This window comes from Myxocyprinus asiaticus, chromosome 10 (genome assembly GCF_019703515.2).
Source record: "Myxocyprinus asiaticus isolate MX2 ecotype Aquarium Trade chromosome 10, UBuf_Myxa_2, whole genome shotgun sequence".
Taxonomy (NCBI): domain Eukaryota; kingdom Metazoa; phylum Chordata; class Actinopteri; order Cypriniformes; family Catostomidae; genus Myxocyprinus; species Myxocyprinus asiaticus.
Window position 1 is genome coordinate 41,782,555 of NC_059353.1, and position 9,681 is coordinate 41,792,235.

Genomic DNA, 9,681 nt, shown 5'->3' on the forward strand with positions numbered 1-9,681 from the left:
ACAAATAACGTGTCCAATACCTAGTTTTCCCCAACATAAAGATGTTAGGTTAAAATATACATGCATGCATAAGGGAATATGTTTATTTTAGGTGCTGTGACAAATCACTATTTTATCACCTTATTTTGATTGTCTTTCAACTTTTTTCTAGAAGTACAAATAAACCAGTGTCTCAATTAATATGAGGTCATGGAAACTGCAAGTATGATAATTACTGGGTAACTGTCATGAATCCCGCCTTTGTTGTTCCTCCCACTCACCACCAGAGGGCTCCATCATCTGAGGAGTGACTTTAACTCACTGGACTCCATTTCCCATAAACCCCGTACATGGCATTGATTACCTGTTCACCTGTTTCCAATCTATTCAGCTATTTAAGTCTTATGCTCACTCTCTGTCATTGCGAAGTCTTGTTTTGCCCTGGCTGACATTTCTGAGCATTCCCTGAGTTTATTGTATTTCCTGTGTTTGATTCTGGACTGTTTACCCTGTTTTGACCCGTTGCAGCCTGCCAACAATTACTGCCTTGATTTCCTGGATATAACCTGTGATTGTCTGCCGCCTGCCCTGACCTCTTGCCTGTTTATTGACCACCACTTTGGATATTACTGTTGCAGATGATTGAACCTATGCCTGTCAGTATTACTACGTTTATTATTATTAAAGTTGCACATGGATCTCAACTCCGTTGACTCATTACAGTAACAGTATTATGTCTAAATAAAAGTACAGATTTTAAATAGGGCCTATAAACTCAACACCTCGAAAACAATATAACAGATGTAAAGAATAAGCACATACCTCTTTGCAGATAGTTTGGTTATTTTCCAGATTAACTGCTCATATGTTCACTCTATTCAAGTTTTTGTGTCTATATCTGCAGTGTTTTAATTCCTTCCCCAGCAGATTATTCTTGAGAAAACATGAAAAGCCCTAACGATTTGACAAGCGCTGTTTCTGCTATCCTTTACACAAAATAAACCTCAAAGACACAGATGGCCACAAAGCAATATTTTTTGAACTAATAATATTAATTGTTTAAATATTTTCACCAATATTTTTCATAACTTATTTCCTGCGTTTCAGTCAGGCATTATTCATCAAGGTGCGATCTGTGTCTAATAATACTGTTAAGAAGCGGCACTACCCAACAATGCTTTGCGTTATGAATAAATTATGCTGATTAGTGTGTACTGCTTAGGTTCTTGCCGATTTTAGATACACTGCTATTATTTTATTTGTTGTAACTTTCAGTTATTTGTCTTTTTGTGATTATTCAAAGCTAATTTTATACTTGTTTTTAGTTTTCACCGTCATTGTGATTTGTATGTTAAATTAACATATCTTCGCGTGTTGTTTACACCCTTCCTGAGTGTGTGTGCAAAAGAAATCATTGGGCTGCAGAGAATTTCTAAATAAAAGTCAATGTTTCTCAATTTTATGACTGTTCATTTACTTTGCACGTGTTCACGGGGCCTCCCCAGGCAGCCAGACTGACTGTGTTCCATACATTAAATCATATGCTGAAAAAGTGTGCTTGACTACACGGTGTATATGCTAAGCTATAATGCTCTTCTCCATCATTTGATCAGTATTTGATGGATTACTGCTGAAATGATGAGATGAAAATGTTCTCAAACATCTCTTTTAAATCAAATTCATTTTACCACCTACTTTTATTTGCAGTAATAGCGCGATCTAAATTGCTCCAGGCATTTTTTTTTTTTTTTTTTTTTTTTTTTTTTTTTGTGAATGAAGCAAAATACAATGAGTCTAATCTACACAGAATGGATCTTGTTTGCACGAAAGGAATGACAATGGATTATTTTAAATATTCAAGACGCAGCGCAATTTCAGTGCTGATTGCGCCTGCTAAAATAGATTGCAGGTAGTTAAATGAATAAGATGCAGGTTTTTGTACTGATTTTTTTGTAATTTTTATATACGCTATAAAGGTTTTTCAAGAATTTATGAAACCAAATTGGACACGAAGATTACTTTCTAAGAATTTGACAACGTTTTTCTCGATCGATTTTTCGCATATCTCCAAACTCAGATCACTGCATTTACACTTTGTAAATGTCCTAAACAGATTGTGCATTTTTCTTGATTTTTCCTCATTTTCTCGAAACACCACATACAAATGTCTCTGATCCAAAACTCATGCTTTCAAAACAGTTAACACAGACAACTATATATTAAAGTCATATTCTCACATGCACATGTCAGGTTGCCAAATCCCTTCATATTAATATCGGCTGTGTTAGTAATGCACACAACAAAGAAAATGCAACTTACTAAATTTCTCACAACTATCATGACTCTGCTATCTACAAAAGGGGTAAAAAATGAAAATTCACAGCAAACAATGAGGAAGAAGAGGTAGAGTGAGTAAAGAGAGAGAAAATCTGAGGAAGAAGTGATGAGAAAAGGGGAAAGTTTTCTCAACTCTTTCAGGTGTGTGCATGAAAAGACTTCAGAAAAGACCAAATGGAGATGTTGTAATGATGGTGAACAGAAAGAGGACATCAGGGTGGAAGATTAGAGTAAAGAAAGCTCAAATGGTCTGCGAGTCCCTCTAATTGATCGTGTTATGAATTATGATCTCTCTAAGACACAGAGTGTTCGGCCTAATGTGAGCAGATCTACAGTGACTTCAATCTCAACAAAGAAGAAGAGGGAGAAATGGCATTGGAAGAGGAAGAGCAGGAACAACTAGAAATTTAGAGACATTTTATGAAAACACATGGAAGAAAGGTCCTTACGGTGAATTTTATGATAAATGTGTTAATTCAATAATAGAGTTGTGTCTATAGCTGAACATGTTATGAATTTAATAGAGAACACATCTATTGCTTTGATATTAGTATTTAATTTTAATAAACACATTATCAGAAAAGAATACATTGCTTCATTATGCAGTGAAATGTATTTGTTCTGCAAATTTGAGTGTGTTTCTACGGCTGTGTGAATTGTTTTGAGAGCACTGATTTTAGTTTGGAGAAATGTATAAAATCAACTGAGGAAAAACTGTAAACTAGATTTTTAAAAGATTTCTCATTTTAACACCTCTGACAACCTTATTGTCAACCCATAAGCATTACCTATTTATCTATTTTTGGCTTTCTTTTTGGTATTCTGACATTTAAATCCCCCTCCTCAATACATTTATATATTTATTATTCATGAGTTCAATTTCTTTAACACTGCTGTCATTATTACCATCAAACTAAGCATTGTACAGAATATTTGAGTTTTTCCAAATATATTATTTGTTTACAGTAATACCCATTTTTAATGTAAGTGACAGAATATTTTTAACAGTAAACAGTATTTCTTATCCTCTTTCCAGAGGGAGAGCAAGAACAACCTGAGCAAATGTTTTCTTGTGGTTTTGGACAATGTCCAGTTCCACCATTCTATGCTGCATGGTTTGAAAATCACTCACACATTGTGATGGTGTTTCATCTACAATAATCTCCTTTTCTGAAACCATTTGTGGTGTTTTTCCCCTACTGGAGATGTAAAGTTTTATACCACAACCTCCAAGACAAACAAAATCTTCACCAAACAATGGAAGAGGCTTGCAGAAATGCATGGAATCAACTTTCACATTGTTCATTCATTAGATCCATAGCTTGAGAAAACATATACACAATATGTTTTGTCAAGCTATGGAAGTGGATTACATTTTAGGCCCAAAAGAAAGAAGAGGCTTGATGAACATTGAAATTAAGAGAAATTTCAACAAAACACATGGAAAAAGGTATTTATTGTGGATATTTATGAGAAAGGTGTTATTTAATGATATAGTTGTGTGTCTTTAGCTGAATATGTTATGGATGTAAAAGAGAACACATCTATAGTTTTGATGTAGGTTTTTACTTTTAATAAATGCATTATCAGAATAGAATACAGTGCTACATTATGCAGTGAAATCGAATTGTTCTGCAAAATAAGGGTCTGTTAAGTTGGCTGTGTGAATTGTTTTGAGAGCATTGACTATAGTTTGCAAAAATGTATAAAATCAGTTGAGAAAAACTTTAGTGAACTGTGTGCATTACTAAAGCAGAAGATGACAGCATGAATGCATCTGACAACCTGACATAAGCATTTGAGAAACTGGCTTTAATTTAGTTTTCTGCATGCTTACTGTTTTGAAAGCATAAAGGCTGGATCTGAGAAATGTGTGTGTAGTGTTTCGAGATAATTAAGTAAATCAAATATGTACAACTTGTTTAGGACAATTAATAATTGTTCAGACGACTGTATTGACCTTAGTTTGTTTGGCCCTCAGTTTGGTAAAAAAAAAAAACGTGTTAAATCATTTGAGAAAAACTGTAATATGGTGTTGACTCAAGACAAGTCAAATGCAGCTTCCTTTTGACACTGACGCCACTTAGTGGTAGAAAAAATGGAGTATCAATCGCAGAAATCGAAAACGAAAGCACGTTTTGTACTCTGGCTTTAGTATTTCCTGCACAAAGCTTAGGAACAAGAAGACTCTAAACAGGTTAGTGATGCACTTATAAATAATTACTTTATATGTCTTTTGCCGTCAATTTGCTAGCGGACGTCTTCTTGCCAGCTAAATACGGACTAAAGAGGCATTTTGCTGGTATTTTACGAGCAGTCCACCTCGTCGTGTACACTTGGCAGATTCTACATTATTTTGCTTAAAGAAACGCAATGGAAATCATCTTAAAAGAAAATAAAATAAAACTCATCCGTTGGCTTAGTGCGGATACCTTGATTTTGCAACACGTTCAATCTGCAAATCTCATAACAAACACGGAGTACGAGAAACTGAAGTCTATAACAGTTCCTACGGATAAAACTATTGAACTTCTGGACATCATCCTAAGAAAGGGTGAAAATGTGTGTCGAGAATTTCTGGATTTGCTCAAAAAGGATGATGTGAATGAAATGTATCCTGAACTCAGAAACTGGGTTAAAACTGTGAAGATTTCCGGTAAGCATGCTGCTTAATTTAATGCATAACACCCAGTATTGACAGGCAGATGTTTAGGCTATAAGATGCTTACATTAAGATTTGTATCATACAGAATACTTAGTCTTATCGCGTTTTTACTTCTTCTTCTTCTTCTTCTTTTTTCCAGAGACTACAAACAGAGCAGGATCACAAGGCACCCAAATTACAAGTTAGTGTGACATATATTTTTAACAAGACATTTTGTATTAATCTGCACCAGTATGTGTTTGTTAGAGGTCTAAGCACCGAAGATATTTGTACTGGTTTTCTTTTTATTCTTCTATTCTTATACTACCCCAAACTTGGCCAGATGGTCCCAAATCCCAACTGCTACTCAGGCAAATGCACACACACCCATCTGACACTAGGTGGCGCTATAATTTTGATAACAACTCCAGAACCGTTAGGGCTAGAATCTAAATTCTTTTTATTCTGATTCCTTGAGTCAAGGCAAACAAAATGTATAGCTCAGATTTCATTTCTGGAAATCAAACAAACAAACAAACATTAAAAAACGGAATTTTGAATTTTCTGAAAAACCTACATTTTTCATGTGGATATCGATTTTGGCAAGAACATTTTTCAACCACTTAGATTTTTTGGAAAAAAAGATTTTTCTTTTTTTTTTTTTTTTTAACTCATCCTAGGCCGTTTTTCCTATTCACAAGAAATTTGGTATACATCGTCTACAGATACTCCTGACAAAAATATATCGAAAGAATTTTGATTCGTTAAACTGTTTGGAAGATATACACCGATTAGCCACAACATTAAAACCACCTGCCAAATATTGTGTAGATCCCCCTCGTGCCGCCAAAACAGCACCAAACCGCATCTCAGAATAGCATTCTGAGATTATATTCTTCTCACCACAATTGTACAGAGGGGTTATCTGAGTTACCGTAGACTTTGTCAGTCCGAACTAGTCTGGCCATTCTCTGTTGACCTCTGTCATCAACAAGGCATTTCTGTCCACAGAACTACCACTCACTGGATGTTTTTTGTTTTTGGCACCATTCGGAGTAAATACTAGAGACTGAAAATCCCAGGAGATCAGCAGTTACAGAAATACTCAAACCAGCCCATCTGGTACCAACAATCATCCATGTGATTATCTAATCAGCCAATCGTGTGGCAGCAGTGCATACAATAATGCAGATAAAGGTCAGGAGCTTCAGTTAATGTTCACATCAACCATCAGAATGGGGAAAAAATGTGATCTCAGTGATTTGGACCGTGGCATGATTGTTGGTGCCAGACGGGCTGGTTTGAGTATTTCTGTAACTGCTGATCTCCTGGGATTTTCACGTGTAACAGTCTCTAGAATTTACTCCAAATGGTTCCAAAAACAAAAAACATCCAGTGAGTGGTAGTTCTGTGGACAGAAATGCCTTGTTGATGACAGAGGTCAGCAGAGAATAGCTAGACAGATTCAAACTGACAAAGTCTACAGTAACTCAGATAACAGCTCTGTACAATTGTGGTGAGAAGAATAGCATCTCAGAATGCCATCTGAGATGTGGTTTGGCGCTGTTTTGGCGGCACGAGGGGAACCTACACAATATTAGGCAGGTGGTTTTAATGTTGTGGCTGATCAGTGTAAGTTAATATGGTTTTGGGTTTGGCCCATCATAACTAATTTCCCTGTCTTGTGAGTGCAATATTCAAACTTAACAAAACTTTTTTACATATGGACAACAGAACATTTTGAGGTCACATGCAATATCAAGTTTCAATTTCTTATGGTAGGGGGCACTAAAACTTAAGATAATCATAATTATGCTACTGCGATCAAAGCAGTATGAGTCCACAGCATCCACAGGATTTACTCTGTCAAATTTGATTATTTTGGTTATATATACATCTTCCCTCCATATGTGCCTCGCTTGTAGGTTTATTATATTGTTGGGATGCATGGAATTTTTGGATGTATAATAAACAATATGAACCAAGATATTAGAATTTTAGTGCAATTTCTTGGCTTATCCAAATTTATTATATGTACAGATGATCAGAATGAAAAGCAAATGATTAAAGATGCCAAAATATTGACAGATATCCTGTGTGTTTACAGGTAATATCTGTGCATCGGATGAAAGCAGTGTATTTGCTCCTTCCTTAACAAATTCGCATCTAGGCTCCATTAATATGAATATGGTTGTAAACTCTGGCAGACCAGTTGTGGTTAAAAAGTGTAAGTGTAAAAAATAACCTTTTAAATTATTAAAGTGATTACAAGAGGTGAAAATTTTATTTTCATGCTCCGTCTAAGGATTATGCTGTAATGTCTTTAGAATCAGAACAGAATATCTGAACCATTTATTTCATAGCAGACTCAAAACCTACCAAAGATTGCAATAGGACCAGTCTCTTTTTTTCTAACTGCAAATTCAAACCTCAGTCTGCTATTTTACTTCATCCCAGCAAAAAATAAATAATAATAATAATAATTTCTACATCTTTTTTTTTTTTGCAGTCCAGAAAACTGAGAGAGGAGAGCCTTCTGATAACAGGCCAATACAAGGTTCAATATTAGTTGTTTATTTTTATTTTTATTTTTTTTTTGGTAATGTTAAAAAAAGTCAAACAGCATATCCTGAAAATAAATTAACATGTCTTGTTGATGTTCTTTTTTTATTACTAATCTCTTTCTTTTCTCTTATTTCTCCTCTCTTCCTTTCTTCTTTTTTTATATCCAGGTTTTAAGAAGTTTCTGAAAAGCAACACCAGTGACTTGGTTCAGAATGTGAAGAACATCGATCCAATTCTTGATGATCTTAATTTACACGATGAACAACTTGCAAATGTCAGAGTGCTTACAACAAATCAAGCCAAGATGAGAAAACTGCTTGACTACATGAATTGTGAAAGTATTGCTGAGCGCCTGTTCAATGCTTTGCTAGAGCATGAAGAGGATCTCATGAAAGAGCTGCAAAACTAAAAGAATTGTTTACCCTACAGTTCGGCAGCAAATTTTATTATGGATATTTCAATGAGTCAATCATAAGTGGCAAAATGTAATTCTGGTTAATACTAATACATTCCCATGGTTTTTAATAAGTGATTGGTGGTGAAATTTTAGAAATGTAGTTTTACCTCAAAAACTATACTTAGCTTTGTAATATGGAAGGCCAGAGTGCATGTACTATCATTGATGAGACTGTAATCCCTCACAGCCTTGTTTTCATTCACATCAAAGATGGCGCTACTGTGAATAAGGTCTTTATTTTTTAGTTATGTTTATTTGCATGATTATAAAATAATTATGGGGATTTGGGGTTTGTTTTTGTAAAAGGTTTCATTACTGAATTTTGTAATTTAATACTTACCATCGTTTTCTGTTTTTGGTTGAGCCATCAGGTACAGGTACTTTATATAAATTATCTTTAGGCCCTACTTGATGCAAAGGATGTTTTTTGTTCTTTGGCTTGGTCTATTGTTTTCATCCTTGTCTTTTTGGTGTGTTTTGCTAAATGTCTCTAAGGAGTAGGAGTTATATTTTGTTAAGATGCATTTTTTCTTATAATTTTTATATTATGCTCATTGTCTCAAGATCTGTTTTAATGTTATTTTTTTTATAATTGGACAGTATGGTAGTTTAAATTATTAGTTTACTGGTAGTTTACAGATAGTAAACAGTAGTTTACCATTGTGTCAGCAATCCAATAATATAAAGGTCATTACCCCTGCATGTTTTTAAAGGGTGAAAAATACAAATGTATTTTTGTACTACTCATGTCCTTAGTCCATTAATTGACAAGTTCTATTACAAACAATATACCACTGGCCGGCCTTCTTCCCAATTGTGAGAGAGTTTACTTCAAAAACATTTTGACTGTGAACATAAACGAGTGTGCCCACAAGTGCCCTTATTAACAAATAGAAACAAAAACTTGAAATGTCCAACATAATGTAAATATACAGATACTGTAACTATTTACCAATGATAAAAATGTTATCAATTAACCCCAAAACTGTTCCACTGGAATAATATCACATACAGTATGTTTATTTTCAAATGAAATTTATGATTCAATAGCCATTCAATAAATGGGTTGAACTTAAATCAGTGCTTGCTGTGATGAGCAGATGGTTCAAGTAAAAAAAAAAAAAAAAAAAAAAAATGCCAGTGAAGGGTTAAAGGAATAGTTCACCCAAAAATTTTATTTTAAATTCTAAACCCTAAATTCTCTCATCATTTACTCAACCTCATGCCATCCCAGATGTGTATGACTTTATTTCTTCTGCAGAACACAAAGATTTTAAGAATATCTCAGCTCTGTAGGTACATACAATGCAAGTGAATGGTGACCAAAATTTTGGAATGCCAAAAAGCACATAAAGGTAAACCATATGACTACAGTGGTTTAACCCATGTCTTCTGAAGTCATCTAATTGATTTAGGGTAAGAACAGACCAAAATATAAATCCTTTTTCACTGTACATCTTTCCATTGCAGTCTCTAAGTACAATCATGATTTCATGCTCGATTACAATTCTTAGTGCTTGACGTGCAGATCACTAGATAGTGCTAGGAAGTGTAATCAAGCTTCAAATCATGACTCCTGATGTCAAAATCAATTGTTAAAAGGGAGTTATATTTTGGTCTGTTTTCACCCAAAACAGATTGGATCGTTAAGAAGACATGGATTAAACCACTGGAGTCTTATGGATACTTTTATGCTGTC

General features: G+C 34.5%; 1 protein-coding gene across 2 annotated transcripts; it reads left to right on the forward strand.

Annotated features, from left to right (window-relative positions):
* Positions 1 to 4,415: 4,415 nt before the first annotated feature.
* On the forward strand, positions 4,416 to 9,058 carry si:dkey-10c21.1 (uncharacterized). 2 transcript variants are annotated; one of them, XM_051709156.1, is made up of 5 exons: positions 4,416 to 4,972; positions 5,121 to 5,162; positions 7,068 to 7,187; positions 7,470 to 7,517; positions 7,693 to 9,058. In XM_051709156.1, exons 1-5 carry the CDS (start codon positions 4,690 to 4,692, stop codon positions 7,932 to 7,934), a joined length of 735 nt encoding a protein of 244 aa, XP_051565116.1. In that variant the 5' UTR covers positions 4,416 to 4,689; the 3' UTR covers positions 7,935 to 9,058. The 2 variants fall into 2 exon arrangements, with proteins under 2 accessions (XP_051565116.1, XP_051565117.1); XM_051709157.1 differs by lacking the exon at positions 7,068 to 7,187 and having other exon boundaries at positions 7,693 to 9,057.
* Positions 9,059 to 9,681: the final 623 nt, after the last annotated feature.